General features: G+C 45.1%; 1 protein-coding gene across 3 annotated transcripts in view; it reads left to right on the forward strand.

The window, feature by feature from the left end:
- Positions 1-25: 25 nt before the first annotated feature.
- APOO (apolipoprotein O) overlaps positions 26-15997 on the forward strand; it is a 59668-nt gene continuing 43696 nt past the window's right edge. For all 3 annotated transcript variants that reach the window (XM_066599807.1, XM_066599810.1, XM_066599808.1), the window contains exon 1: positions 26-168. In XM_066599807.1, the coding sequence (XP_066455904.1) occupies positions 160-168 (9 nt within the window). In that variant the 5' untranslated portion in view covers positions 26-159. The remainder of the gene's footprint in view (positions 169-15997) is intronic.

A 15997-nucleotide genomic window follows, 5' to 3' on the forward strand; every position in this document is an offset into this window, starting at 1 on the left:
TGTTTTTGCTCTGCTCTCCTTAAAAGTAAAACGTCGAGTTTTGAAAATGTCCTCCCTGAGGCGCCGTCGCTGCGCACAGACGCGTTGCTATGGGTCTAGCGGTTGCTAAGGCCGTCGCGGCCTGGTTTCCTTCTGCAGCCTGACCTCCCTTCCGCCGTCATGTTCAAGGTGAGCAATGGAAGAAAGCGAATAGAGCGCTAGTTTCAGTTCTAGTAGCCCCGTATGGGGCACATTGACTGTTGTGTCTGCCTTCCACCTGGGGAACTGCAAGTGCCAGCGTGCTCCTCACATGTCATTAGTGTTGTACAGTCTGCACTCTCTTCTACAGCTCCTATGCTGTATATGTGACGGTGCATGCTGGGAATGATAACTCTACATGAATGGGGAGAGGTGAAACAGTAGGTGCTGTGTAATACTATATATACTCTATGCCCTCCAAGTGCCCTATTGCAGCAGGGTAATGCGGCTTTATGGGGTCTATGCCACATAATGTCCTGGCGCCGCTTATTACAGTATTGGGGTCCTTTTACACAGCAAGATAAATTGGAAGGAGCGTGCGAGCAGCGGTGTTATAACGATTGTATATTGTTCGCTTGGCAACGATCAATAATTGGGTAGTTTCCATAATCGTCACCCGCATCATTCTGCATCCATTAGCAAGAATAGAACAGTCCCATGTCCACTCACACGAGCGGACAGCAATTATGATTTCTGCTCACGGAAAAAAAATCACAGCATGTTCTATTTTTGCGCAGATTTCGTGCAGATGGCTTCCATTGAAGTCAATGGAAGCCGTCCGACCCACAGGGAGTAACGAGTCATGCTGCTAAACCCCCTCCCTTCTCCGGCCGCTCTATTCCAAACAGACTATATTTCTGGCGCTATATTGGCCCGGCTGGGCATTTTTACGCCGTCGGAATATGGCCATGTGATCTGATGCATTGGAATACAATGCATCAGATCATAGCGTATATCAGCCGGCTGTGAAAATGGCGGCCAATATACACTCATGTGAAAGAGCCCTCAGGTTGTTGGTCCTAATGTCCTGCTTTGCACCATAAATAAAGCTTCATGGGCTAGGCTCGTTAGGAAGAGCACAGTGGGGACTTTACACAGCTGACGTCTCTTGTTCTTTCTCCAATGATCATCCTTAAAGGGGTTGTCCCGCGGCAGCAAGTGGGTCTATACACTTCTGTATGGCCATATTAATGCACTTTGTAATGTACATTGTGCATTAATTATGAGCCATACAGAAGTTATCAAAAGTTTTATACTTACCTGCTCCGTTGCTGGCGTCCTCGTCTCCATGGTGCCGACTAATTTTCGGCCTCCGATGGCCAAATTAGCCGCGCTTGCGCAGTCCGGGTCTTCTCCTGTCTTCAATGGGGCCGCTCGTGCAGAATGCCGGCTCCGTGTAGCTCCACCCCGTCACGTGCCGATTCCAGCCAATCAGGAGGCTGGAATCGGCAATGGACCGCACAGAAGAGCTGCGGTCCACGGAGGAAGAGGATCCCGGCGGCCATCTTCACCGGTAAGTATAGAAGTCACCGGAGCGCGGGGATTCAGGTAAGCGCTGAGCGGGGTTTTTTTTACGTCCCTGCATCGGGGTTGTCTCGCGCCGAACCAGTTTCGGCGCGGGACAACCCCTTTAATTAATTTGGACATGCGAGAGAACTCTGATCCTGGTAGCCTTATTGCTAATTCTAAATTTAAAGGAATACCCCAACAATTGGAACATAACCTCTCCTCTAGTCAACCCTTCTGGCACTGCTTCCTGTTCAGCAAATCATTAGGACGCCCATTTCCACTAAGGGATTTGCTGCAGACAAACAGTGATTTTTAGGTCCCCATGAAAGATCCAATCAGCGATGATCTATTGATTTATTGCTTTATGGTTCGCTTGCTGCACAAGTTTATACTTAATTATCATGCAGATTACTCGCTCTAATGATTATTCACGCAGTAATCGTGCCGTATGTTACTCGTCCGTTTTTTACCGCGATTACTGCGGCGTTTTGAACACCGTGGTAATCGCAGTATAATGTTCCCATTGATTTCAATGGGGCCTCCCAGACATGCACTTGAACGTGGCACTTTCTAGCAGCACGATTTTCGAGCGCAGTCTCCTCTATTTTACCACGATTAACTCACCTCATCACCCATCACAATGATGGGGTGCGTTAAGAACCGCTGTCAGACGCAGGTTACGGTGGTAAAATTGTGGCAAAATGCCACGATTGAACTTGAGATGTCTGAGTAGCAGCGATGCTTTTTTTTTTTTTTTGCAAAAACATCGCTGCCACTTGTGATTTTTCTCTTACGTTTTTTTTCACACTAGACAATAGGAATTCCTAATGTTAAAAACACCCCATCGCACGAAAATCGATGCAATAAAATGAGGCTCCATAGGGAAACATGGGAGATTAAAAAAATGCAGAAAGATGGGACATACTGCCATTTTGTTAAAATATATTTTTTTCACATCGCATGAGTGAAAACATCTCAAATGGGAATGACACCATTGAAAATCATTGGTTTCATAATTCTGCGTTTTGACTCCCTCTCACATCGCGCAATTTTATCGCAAGTGTGTAGGCCCCCTTTAGGTGAGCTAAAAACCAAGCAACTTGGTAAGCAATTTCTTGTTCAGTGGCCAGTCGATGGCCGCATGTACGCAGGACGACTATTGCCCGAATTCACTGTTTCCGGCGATTGTTTGGGTGACAATCACCCGTGTAAAATAACTTTTATTGAGTTCAGCTGAAGTTAAGCTAATTCTTGGAAGTTGTGATTTTTCACCCTTATCGCTGCCCAGGTCATCCATTGTAAGACAGGTGTGTTTTTAAAGGGAAGGGGCATTCACATCTAGCACATTTATGCCATCAATGTATGTTAGATGCGGGTCCAACCTCTTTGACCCACGTCTATCACCACAACCAGGGTCCCTGGACCCCAGCCAATCGTATTGCCACAGCCACCATTGGCCTGGATTACAGAAACGACCTTCATAGAACTGAATGGGAGTGATAGAAGAAGTGAAGTACAGCGATCTTCATTGTTTCCGCAGCTCCCAAGTTATGTAAGCAGAGTAGCTTGCTGTGCTAAACTGTTTCTGCACCTCCCATTCACGGACCCAGCTTAGAACGGCCATTTTGACTGTTTCCGTAGTCCCAGACACCGATGACTGCGGCAGAGACACTGATATTCCTATCTCGGCTGTGTTTGGCAGAAATGGGAATACCCCTTTATTGTACCATAATACAAAGTTATTCCCTAGCCGCAGGATAGGGTGTAACTTTCTGATCAGTTGTGATTCGACCGCTGGGGCCCCCACTGATCCCAAGACTGAGGGTCTCCGCATCAATGAAGTGGCGGTTGCACATGTGCACTACAGCTGCATTCATTTCAATGACTGCCCCAGAAATTGCAGAGTACAAGCGTCTGGCAATCTCTGGCCTTGAAAGGAGTGGAGCAGCAGCAGTCATGTGCAACGGCCATTTCGCTCATGTGGGGAATGTTGGGGTCCCTGGTCTCAGGATCAGTGCAGGTCCCAGTGGTCTGATCGTTAACTTGTCCCCAATCTTGTGGTAGTGGTTAACTTTTTATATTTTGGTACAGTCCTTTAGCATCTTCACCGTAAGGGCTCTTTCACAAGGGCACATATATGCCACTTTTTCACGCCCGGGCATATATACGCTACCGAGGTGAAGCATTGGTTTCCAATGTGTTCGTTCACATGGGCGAATATACGGCGAGTGAAAAATGGAACATACACAACCAAAATACGTGCCGATGCATATATGTTGGGCCGAAAGATAGTCCTGGAACTATCTTTTGGCCAATATACGCTGACAGCTCCCATAGACTCCTATCTGAGCAGGGGGGAAAGGGAGGGGAGGCATTTTTCAGCAGCCAACGCTGCGAAAAGCTTACAGGTGCCTCTATGTAGGCATTCAAAGTCAATTCAGAGGATTTAAGCCAAGCGAGGGTTTTTCGGGGTGTGACGTATTGTTTCGCTAAAAACCACGCTCACGGTTTTATGAATGGGCGAGAAAACGCTAATTACCCTGGCGCCGGCGAAAAAACGTAAAAGCCCTAAAGGACGTACATGTGTCCTATGGATGTGGTTTTTATATGGAGTGGGATCGGTAGTTGATCCAGCTCAATACGCAGCAGGTGCCTGCTGTCTTTTGACAACTGACACCTTCCCCCCCAAAAAATGTGATCAGCACTTATGCTGAGTGCGGCTTTTAACCCTTTAAATGCCCCGATTGGCTTTCAGGGGTCCTGAATACCCCTGTTGTGGTGAAATTGTAAGATGCCATTCAATTGGCATGGCAGCCCAGAGCCTTGTAAAAGCCCCCAAGAGTGGCATGCATCGCCTATTAGGATGCTTGCAGAAATACTGTATTCTGCAGTACTTCAGCCTCCATGTAGAGTGCTCTGCGGTGTGCTCAAGCCCTAATAGTTTGTATTCTCTGGAACCAAACTTCTTGCGCCATCTTGGATGATAAGGGCTTATTCACACGAGCGCATATACAGCGCGTTTATACGGCCAAACGATATATGCGACCATTCGAGGCATTGGTTTTCAATGCATTCATTCACACGGGCGAATGTACGGCGCCTAAAAACGTCGCACCATAAAAAATGGAAAATACCTAAATAAGGTGGCGGCAAATATACGGTGGGTAAAAAGATAGTTCTGGTTCTATCTGTTGACCGATAAACGGCGGTGGCTCTCATATACTCCTATAGGAGCTGGAAAAAACAGTGAGGGGGAGGCATTTTAGCACCGTCCAATGCTGCGAAAAGCTTACAGGTGCCTCTATGGAGGCATCTGAAGTCATTCCGAAGGTTTATGTGGAGCGAGGGCTTTTCAGGTTTCTTTTAAGATGTATGTGTACCCAGACGACATTACTTTGTAAGGCGGCTTTCCAATCTGCCACGGAGTTCAGTTTTTCTGGCCGAACGGATCTGTTTTATGATGGAGTTGACCATTCCTGAAGGACCCCGCTGATTATAATGGGGTCTGTCTGGTTTCCACTCAGGTGTGCAGCATTTTATCAGATGAATAACTGCTGAATGCAGCGCTATTTCTTGCGGTATTTTGTGCCAGATCTGGGAGGGAACCTCCGAACTGATGTGACAGCGGCCTAATGTGGACTTGGATAGCAAATTCTTAAGAGTTTGAATTCTCATCATCCGCAGGCATAGTGACCCCTGATTTACTAAGGGCACTAAAAATCCTTTGCAAGCACAGAATTTGTTTGGGATCGTGCCGTGATCTTATGAAGGACGGGAACCTCCCATGGAGAAGAAGGGGTTAACAGCTTAAACATTTGGGGCTTATCCACTGGATTTGTCATAATGTCTGACCCTTGCAGGTCCCAAAGGTGGGATCCGCTTCTCTCTTGGGAACGGAGGTCTCCCAATCTTCTCTCAGTAAGGGCTCCTGCAGCACTAGTTCTTCCGGCCAGCTAGGCAGAAGGCGGACGGATCCATTAAAGTCAATCGGGTCAACACGGCGGTTTGCTTCAAAATGGAGCAGGAATGGGAATCCCAAGCGCACCTGTGAAAGCACCCTTAGTAGTTTTGAGTTAATTAAATTGTTCTTGTTGGTTTTTTAGCAAACGGTTGAAAGTTTGTAAATGTTGGCAAATAGACCGCATTTGCAGTAGGGGGTGAATAGTGTTGAGTAAAACTGTACACATCTACCGTCACCAGAGGGCAGTATAGTACTAGGAAATCTACAGCATTGTTTAGTCACCTGTCTAGTTATTGTAATACTTCTCCCATTCTGCACTCCGAACAATATTGCTGACTGCTCTGTAGGGTCATACTGCGGTTGCTGTATGGGGAGGCGTACAAACCGTTCTTCAATATACGGAGGGCACTAAATATTAACATAGATATCCAACTAGGCAAAAAGGTTAAGTATCTGACCAGGCTCATACAAGCGTAGGATTACCGCGTATTGCACATGCACTGTACACGCGTGTGATACACCGTAATTCACAGGCAATCAAATACATGGCTTTATACAGTTTTGCATGTATGACTTGTGTAATATGTGGGTGCAAAAAATAACACAGCATATTAGGTGCAAGAGACCCCATTGTTCTCTATGGGCATCAATGCCACCCATACACAACTACATTGCGCATGGGTTGTAAAGTGACAGCGCAGGAAGTATAAGCATAAAAAAAATAGGTGGACTGCGCATGACATTGTGTGTGAGATATGTTGTCATGCGCAGTATAATATCGCTGACATAGGCTGGGTCACCGCCGGCTGTATGTGTGTGTGTGTGTGTGTATATGTGTATATATATATATAATAATTTATATTAGTGGTTATACAATTAATAGTGAAATTAAAGAAATTCACTGTTGTGCACTTTTATATGCTCCCAGATTGTGCTCACATGGCCATGTGTGTAAAGCGCTGCGTGAGTCATGCAGCCTTTTACTGCTATGCAGCCGGCGGTGACCCAGCCTATGTCAGCGATATTATACTGTGCATGACAACATATCTCACACACAATGTCATGCGCAGACATAGATATATATATATATATATATATATATATATATATATATCTTCCAACCTTGAAGTTGTGACAGTCATTGAGGTTGGCTGCACCTGCTATATAGGAAAAAACTTTCTGCTTTCAAGAGCGAAAACCTACACCTCTCTTTGAAGAATCCGGTCACAAGGTCTCCCTTTCTTGTTCTGGGTTGCTTCACTTCCTTTTTCTCTAACAGCTAAATATTAACATAGGAATTGCAAACTTTTAGTAAGAGTAAAGAAGGTACAGGCAGGGTTGGAGTTGCTTCGTCAGAAAAGTGACCACCATATACAGGTAGTGACAAGAGTCAGGAGAGGGTCTTATCTTTAGAGATAATTCTATGTAGTTTTTTATGATTATTTTTCTTAAAGAGGACCTGACATGATGTAAAGTCAGTAGGGCTGCCGCACGGCTCTGCAGCCGCAACTCTGCTGACTCTGTCCAAACTGCCGATTGAGTCCAAAATCATCCTTTGAAAGTGATCGATGGGAACCGCCCACTTGACACATTGACACCCCCGGGAGTCAGACATAAGAGGAGCCTGTTGGGGTGACACATAGAATCAGTAGAGCTGTACCTGCAGAGCCGTGCAGCCAAGTCAGCTAAGTTTATCTCTTGACAAATCCTCTTTAACTCAGTTCCTATTCTTTAAAAGAAACTTGGCACGTCCTATGAGCCCCATAAAATAAGTTTGTGTGTTCATTGGACAGGGGGTGCTGGATCGGGGGCTGTGACCTTCATATTCGCCTGTTTCCCTGTTGCCTAGCTGCTCGCCCACAAACCAACGCTTAATTCATTGAATAGACTCCTTCTCTCCATTGCATTCGCTTCACAGTCCCGGAATCGGCGCTCCTAGTCCCACAAGCCTATAACCTTACTTTATGGGACTCATAACATGGGACAGATGCCCTGTAATTTTTTATTCGGTGGAACCCTAATACTTTAATATCTGGCTGTCATTTTGGATAAAACTTTATTGTAGGATTTTTCAGAGATTTTAGGAGTGATAATAATAAAGAAAACAACCATGTTCACCTTTTAAATTTGGCCCTCACACAGTCCGGCAACGCATCCCACCCATAATGAGTGCCCTATTTTAACCCTTTCCAATCCACTGTCTGACGTCTAAAGACATTATGATTTAAGGCTGTACAGCTCTGATGTTGGAAGACATCCGTCGGAGTTCTCCCCGACCGTATATTGACAGCCACTCTACTGTCGGAGCCTATCTAACGTGTCACCTCCTGCAGTACTGGCTTTAGCCAGCATATAGCGCCGTTGTATAACGGCAGAAAAAGCATAAGCCCCCTAGGAAAACCAGGATACAAATTGGATTGGAAAGGGTTAATGGGGTTCTCTAGGCTCATGAGATTTTTTACAAACAGCTTATAATTCTATCATATAGAAAAAGAGCACCCATCTTACCAGTGCCATGCTGCTCCTGTATTAATGCTTCCCGGGCCCTTTGCAGGTCTCTGTTACTGGACTTCAGCGTTGGCACATGAATGCTGCAGCCAATCACTGACCACTACCGTGTGTTCCGGCCCCAGTGTAGACAGTAATTGGCTGCAGCAGTAACTTGTCACATCATTGTTAGAGCCGGGTGAACAGAGATCGCCAGGGGACCCAGGAGCGGCGGGGGATTGGTAAGGTGAAGATTCCTTTATTTATTATTTTGTAAGCTGTTTGTAAAAAAAAAAAATGTCATGGGGTTGGCAATCAACATACTTGTATACCAGTATATATAACCTAGGCTGTATGCGTGGAGAGTGCTTACACACAGAATAGGTAATAAGTGTCTCGTCTGGGGTTCCAACTGCTAGGACCCCACCAGTCATGAGAATGAGAGTCCTGGAGTGTACTTGGCTGTGTCTGTCAGTCCCATAGACAGTGAATGAAGCAGTAGTCATGCATGCACACTACTAATCCAATCACACAGGGGGTCTGGGACCACCGTTTTTGAGGTAGGTGGGAGACCAATGATCCTATGGTGATAGGTTTTGATTATGGGAAACAGGAGTCCTGCTATGTAAGGACGATGTCTGTCCAGGACTGAGCTGGTCATCGTTTCTTATTCATTGGTATTATTGTTACATAAACTTTGGGAAGCCTTTGAATTTTAACAGGACGCACATAGGAAATCCTCCGAAATTTAAGGGCTGATTAAATCTCGTCCAGGAAGCTAGTAAATGAAAATAAAGCTTTATGTGAATTTCCTGTTCAATGACGGTTCTGTGTATTTTAGTAGCTTGGAGCCTGTGAATAGGGTTTGTGTTTGGATGGGAGCTGCCTGTCTCTATGTAATAATTAACCAGTGAAGGAAGGCAACATGTCCAGATTTGGATAGTGTCTGCTATTTATACAGAACGAAAGTATTCAGTACAGCTGCCTGCACACACAGTATATTGAGCAACGTTGTTCCTTCCTGGTTCCCTTTACGGATCATAATGTAATACCCCTATGTCAGGCAAACTTACCGTAGAGCCAAATCCATTAGAAGCCATCTGGATTTAGCAAATTTATAGAGCATAGAAAGGAACCAAAGATTGGGGAGGACACGTAAGAGCAGCTTTCACGTTCAGACATCGTCTTACCAAACTCCAGCTGCTCACCATGCAAGCCAGTCTATAGCTGCCTATCGACATCCAATATGCCCATGATTGGACCAACCAGTGCAATCTAAGTGCCACGACCATGTAGACACCGAACCAGATTTTGGGTATTGCAGACTGCTGCTTCCTACTCACTGAATTGACCCAAATTACAGGACAACATGAAGAAAGATTACGAGGACTTTTTTATGTTTTAGTGTATCATGAAGACCTTCTGTGATTGTGAGCCACCAGCAGTGCCAGATTACCAAATGGGCAGAGTAGGCTGCAGCCTATGGGCTCTACATCTTTGAGGGGGTCTCGCGGCAACGGATCCAAATAATAGTAATTTGATCTTAGAAGAAAATTACAATCCAACTTTATTTAAATTCTTTCCAAAAGATAGAAAAAATGATTCAACTCTAAGAAATGAGTTTTCCCACTTCAGCGTGTACACGAGCAACCTCAAGAAATGAAGCTTTCTGTGAGTTAGTGTTCCCACCGTCTCTAGATCCTAGTGGGATATTTGTGAGTTGAAACTTCAAGAACACCGACGAGTATATATACACACAACATTAGTTGCTTGGCTTTTCTGAATTATAAGGCCTCATGTCCACGGGGACAGATCCGCAGCGGGTCACCCGCACATGTGATCCGCGCCCCATAGGGATGCATTGGACACCCGCAGGTAATTAAATACCTGCGGATGCCATTTTCCCTTGAGGCGCGGATTGCGTGTGCGGGAAAACACCCGCAGCATGCTCCATTTTAGTGCTGGTTTCCTGCAGGCTTCTATGGAAGCCGTCCGAATCCGTGGCACACCTGCAGCTGAATTCCTGCTCTCCGGCGCAGGAGCGCAAGAGAACAGGAGTTTAAAAAAAAAAGAGTGCACGGCGCATGCGCGGGGCACACTGCCGGCGCGCCGGGCCGAAGAATCAAGATTCGGCCGCGATGGAGGGCAGATCCACAGCGTCCGGACAGGTAAGTAATGCTTATTTTTAGGCCTCATGTCCGCGGAAAAGGAGGAACCCGCTGCAGGATTCTGCATGAAGAATCCGCGGCTGGCCTGATTTTCCCCGTGGACATGAAGCCTAAGGGAATGTATTTTTTCCAGGCTCATCACCCCGTGTAGCGCAGAGTGCTAAGGCAGTACAAATGCAGTCCTAAGCTCTCACTCACAACCTGAAGGTTGCGAGTTCAATCCCTCCTGCATGGTTCAGGTAGCCGGCTCAAAAATTAATTTATTTTTAATTTATTTGTTTGTTTTGTGTAATAAAAATTGGTTTATTAAAATTGCTGGTTGTTAAAATTTACAAACTTATTAGGAGATAAATTGCAGTAACCTCCACAGGGTTTAATCTGGCACTGGCTACTGACGGCTATGTCGGTGATGAAGAAATTAGTATTATACATCTATTTATGATCAAGCAGGTTGCAGGACTAAGAAAGTTTTAGGGCTCGTTCCCACTGGCATGGGCCTCCATTAACCGTTGTGTTGTGTTTGTGGAGTAGAGAAACGGAAGTAAAAACGGAATTAAGCTTTTGCTTTTTTCCCCTATTGGCTTCAATGTTTTGGTGTTTTGTTTTTTTTTCTTTAAATTGAGATATTTCCATTTGATTCTGTTCAGTTTCAATTCTGTTAAACGGAACAAATAGCTCAGCTGACTGAGAAATGGGAATGATAAATGCGGGCCCTTAAATGATCATTAACTTTTCAAACAACATATGGTTTATATGATAATCCAGTCAAATAACTAGAATAACTAGCAAAACTGCTTTTTTTTCTTTTATTTACCTAAAATACCTTTTTTTTTTCTTTTTAAAGCTAAAATCGCTGCATATACTATACATTTTTCTTCATGAGAATAGGACATGCAATGTGCAGAGTCTGTGAAGACCGGATATTACATGGTCAGGTGTCTGTGTTGTATCCTATGCAAGTTATGCTGGCAGCTTTTGGCGCAGGTGCCAGCTGATCGTTAGGAGTTCCTGCGGGGGGGCCCTTTGTGATCAGCTTATTTTCAATCAACCTTTCTGACTTTATCCAAAGTGGAGGCCGAGTATTTCCCTCATCGTCCTGCTTACTGGCAATGTGGCAGTATGATATGTCGCTGTGGTTGTGAAACTACAACTCCCAGCATGCTGGTTATTCTAGTTCTGCAACCGCTGGAGCGCCACGGGTTGGAGATCATTTCCATGTAATTACCCAAATGTAGTGGGTGTTGACCGTTTTCCATATTAATAATCATCGTTCTGTAAGACACATTGTGGTCCGCACACAAAGCACAGGCTGAACTCTATGTACCCACTCCAGACATCCGGATGCAACGTCTTTGCTATGTGTACAGCGCGCTTCTGCCTCTGCTACATACTGTGCTTTTGAACACACAGAGAAAGAAGACAAAACCCAGTTTATGTTACTGCTCCGCCCGCTAAGTCCTCTGCACTTGCTTCTGAATAGACCTTGTGTTTGGCTGCAAACAGACTTGGATCATGTGGCAGGTTTTCGTGTTTCTTGGACTTTTCTGGAATTTATTTTACTGCTCAATGACTGGGTCAGCATATTTTATGAGATAATAGCTGACTAAAGGTGCCTTTACACGGGATGACTATCGTCTGGCTAATCGCTCGTGAGAGAGAGTTCTTTCATTTCAAATAAGGAAGATGGAACAATACTTCTGCAGCGCCACCTATTGGATGGCAGCATTCCTGCAAATCAACATCCGACCCTTTATACAGGTCTTAATAAAGATTGGGGAATTGATAACCAAGCCAGAATCCATGCACAGACAGCTGTTTCGGGGTGTTTGCCCCTCATCAGTGTGCAGTAGGCTTCTGGCTTCGCTAGTGAGGGGCCTATAGACGTGGTCAGGAAGGGTATTGTTTCTCCTTAATGAGAGCACCTAGAAGGTATGATGAGGCTTATAAGACCATGCATGCTCCTCTGGGAGATATATGCAAATATCTCCCAGAGGGGCATGCACGGCCTTATAAGTCTCCTCACACCTTCTAGGTGCACTCCTCAAGGAGAGACAATACCCCTCCTGAATTGTTTTTATTTCAGCATACCGAAAAAATAGTCGCAGATCAAAAGTCATCTGGTGTAAAGTTGCAATTGTTTGTATTTGGACGACTTGTGAATGAATTTGCATGGAAATCCCTTCTATGAGGAATATCTTGGCAAACCCCTAACGAACAACAAGCACTCTTTGTATAAGCAAATGAACAGCTGTCGTTTGCACTCTGCAATGACGTTTCTGAGCGACTTTCTGAACTATACTTGCTCCGTGTAAAGATACTTATAGAGACATAAGATAACAATGGCCATAAACCCTATAGCTAATACCCTATTTAGACACAGCGATTATTGCTCAAAATTCGCTCAAAAGCCGTCTTTTGAGCGATAATCGTTGTGTCTGAGCGCACGGCCATCGTGTACTATTTGTGCACTACTCTCTCATTGATAACGTTTAGCTAGCTGAAAGAGTACGATGAGCCTTATTAGTGCCGCACGCTGAGTTCTCAGCGGGATACCGCTGATACTATTGTTTCAGCTGGTATCCTGCTTGGAGAACACAGCAGGAGTATTCAGAAGACAGCGCTCTAGCTGTGTCCTGCATACCCCGCTCGGAGCGCTCGGCTGTATACCAGCTGAGTGCTCCGAGAACACAGCAGTTCTCGGAGCATGTAAATGCACACAACGATTATCCCTCAAAAGATTGCCTTTGAGCGAATTTTGAGCAATAATCGTTGTCTAAATGGGCCTTAATGTAGGTATTTGGCAATTGCTTCCCTTGAGATCATTATTATTTAAATGCAGGTGAGCATTCCCAAAATCCCCATATTCAGTGCTCCATAATACCTAGAAGCCATTGGCTCCTAGACTGAAGCTGTTGACACTAGTGTCTCTCCTGACTTCTTCTCAGCTTAGGAGGAAATGATAAAACTGAGAAGTATCTGAATAAAATATTTACTAACTTTATACAAGCTCCTGGATATAAAGCATTACGTTCTGTCCTGTCCTTCATTTACAAGGATTGTCCCGCAAAATCAGGCGTCCGACCCGCGGTCCTTTCACAATTGACATTGCGGAAGGGTTGTGGATTCCGCGTGATCGTCTAGGAAAAACAAACATTTTAAAAAACTCTGTACCGCACGTGTCTGATGACTGCTTGCTGCAGCCATCCGCAGTACAGATAAAGAAGAGGTAAAACAGCTGCGCCCAGAGCCAGCCGGGCACAGGGGCGGATTCCGCTGCAGAATCCGACCCATTCGTGTGCAGGCGGCCTTACAGTTTGGAGGCTGCCTATGGTTCTCTACTTCTTTGTATGGCCATATGTCACCAGAGGATGAAAAATAAGCTAGGATGTTGCAATAGCAACAAGAATCCTGTAAGGACAAGTAGGATTGCTGAATAGCACTTCGGATGCACATTTTTGCTGGAAATAAGAACCATTTATATTTGTCAGTTGCCATCATTTTCCTTACACCGCAAACCATGCAAAAAGAAAAACTTGTTTCATTCACTGCAGCCTTTCACGTGGTTGCCAAGAACTCCCACACATAGCGCTGAGCCCGCAGACATGGGGAATTATTTCCATTTGCAGCTGTGCCCTTGAAGAATTCTATTTGATGTAGTATAAAGTATAAAATATGACTCTATACATCATTTTTCAGGATGGAAATAGACATTTGCTTAAAAAAAGCGTGACTGTAAGCAATATCAGTGAAAAGCCATAAACCAATAAAACCTGATAGTTGGGTCACTCTCACACGTGTGCTTTTTACCGCTGGATTTTGAACGCTGCGGTAATTGTGGTACAACGCTCCTATTGATCTCAATGGGACCTTGCAGACCTGCACTTAAATGCACGTTTTATAACACTGCCATTTTTGAGTGGCTGCTCTATTTTGGTGCGTTTTCACACTTTTTAAAGCACTTCATCACCCTTTGATGGGGTGTGTTAAAAAGCGCTGTCAGTAAACTGCATTTGAAAACGCCAATAAACGTTGCACTGTGATCAAAATCGCATCATTTTACTGCCACCATGTGTGGGAGTGGCCTCAGTAAGGCTATGTTCATACTAGCGGGTTTTTGGTTTGAGGTTTTTTTACTGATTCAGTTTTACTTAAAATGGAAATCGGCTAAACAGAAGTGAAACTGAAAGAAGGCATCCCTTCTGTATCTTTGGCGCATTTATAAAACGGATTAATCAAAAAACTGGCTAGAATGCTTTCTTTTCATAGCATTGGAAACTGATCAGTTTCTTGTGCAGCCTGATAGAGATGAGCGAACTGAACCTGTGCAACAGTGGGTTGTTGCCGTTCTGCACCCCCGGAGGTTTTTGTGCTCCCCTTAGGACACCTGCATGATTATCGGTGGCACCTCTTCAATGCATGTGGCTTATTTCACCAAGGACAACATCTACATGGACTTCATACAGATGTTGCCCTTGGACAGATTTGAGCCCGGAACTCGTGGACTGCAAGGAAACAGTGCTAATGACTCAGCCACCATGCTTATTCTTCCCTCTCCAGAGGAGGAGGAGGACAACAAGCACAAGAGAACATACAATGCAGATGATGTCTTTGGTCAGATTTGAACCTAAAGGCCCATTTAGACACAACGATTATCGCTTAAAAAACGTCTTTCAAGCGACTTTAGAGCGATAATCGTTGTGTGCATTTACAGCACAAGGTGATCGCTCAAACGTTGGGGTCGCTTGTCTTTTGCATCCAGCTGTTCTCTGCTCAGAGCGCCCGGCTGTTATACAGCTGAGCGCTCTGAGCCGGATATAAAGAACACAGCTGGACCGCTGTGTTCTTCATACCCACCTGTGTTCAGGAAGCGGGATACAGCTGAAACAATAGTAACAGCTGTATCCTGCTGTGAACCCCTGATAAGGCTCATCATTCTCTTTCAGCACACTGAAAAATCAGCGATCGGCGACTGCTTAAAGGGGTTGTCCCGCGCCGAAACGGGTTTTGTTTTTTTCAATAGCCCCCCCGTTCGGCGCGAGACAAACCCGATGCAGGGATTAAAAAAAAAAACCAGATAGTACTTACCCGAATCCCCGCGGTCCGGCGTCTTCATACTTACCTTGTGAAGATGGCCGCCGGGATCTTCACCCTCGGTGGACCGCAGGGCTTCTGTGCGGTCCATTGCCGATTCCAGCCTCCTGATTGGCTGGAATCGGCACACGTGACGGGGCGGAGCTACGAGGAGCCGCTCTCCGGCACGAGCGGCCCCATTCAGCAAAGGAGAAGACCGGACTGCGCAAGCACGTCTAATCGGGCAATTAGACGCTGAAGATTAGACGGCACCATGGAGACGGGGACGCCAGCAACGGAACAGGTAAGTGAATAACTTCTGTATGGCTCATAATTAATGCACGATGTACATTACAAAGTGCATTAATATGGCCATACAGAAGTGTATAGACCCACTTTGTTTCGCGGGACAACCCCTTTAACGAAAACTGCACGATTTCATTACAGTTAAACACAACGATTATCGCTCAAAAGACGGCTTTTGAGCGATAATCATTGTGTCTAAATGGGCATTAAGACACGAGTGCTGCAAGGCAACAATGCTAATGACTAAGCAACTATGCTTCTCATTGCTTTATACTCCTTCCTTCTCCTCCAGAGGAGAATGATTAGAATATCTCCTTCTCCTCCCTCTCCTCTTCCTCCTCTGGAGTAGGAGGAAGAAGAAGGAAAAAGGAATTAGAACCATGGTGGCTCAGTTGTAATGAAAACCTTGAACCCAATATGAACAGAACATAAGTATAAGGGGAAAAAAAAAATCAAAATTTTTGAGCTGATTTTTTTT

This window comes from Eleutherodactylus coqui, chromosome 4 (assembly GCF_035609145.1).
Source record: "Eleutherodactylus coqui strain aEleCoq1 chromosome 4, aEleCoq1.hap1, whole genome shotgun sequence".
NCBI classification, from domain to species: Eukaryota; Metazoa; Chordata; class Amphibia; order Anura; family Eleutherodactylidae; genus Eleutherodactylus; species Eleutherodactylus coqui.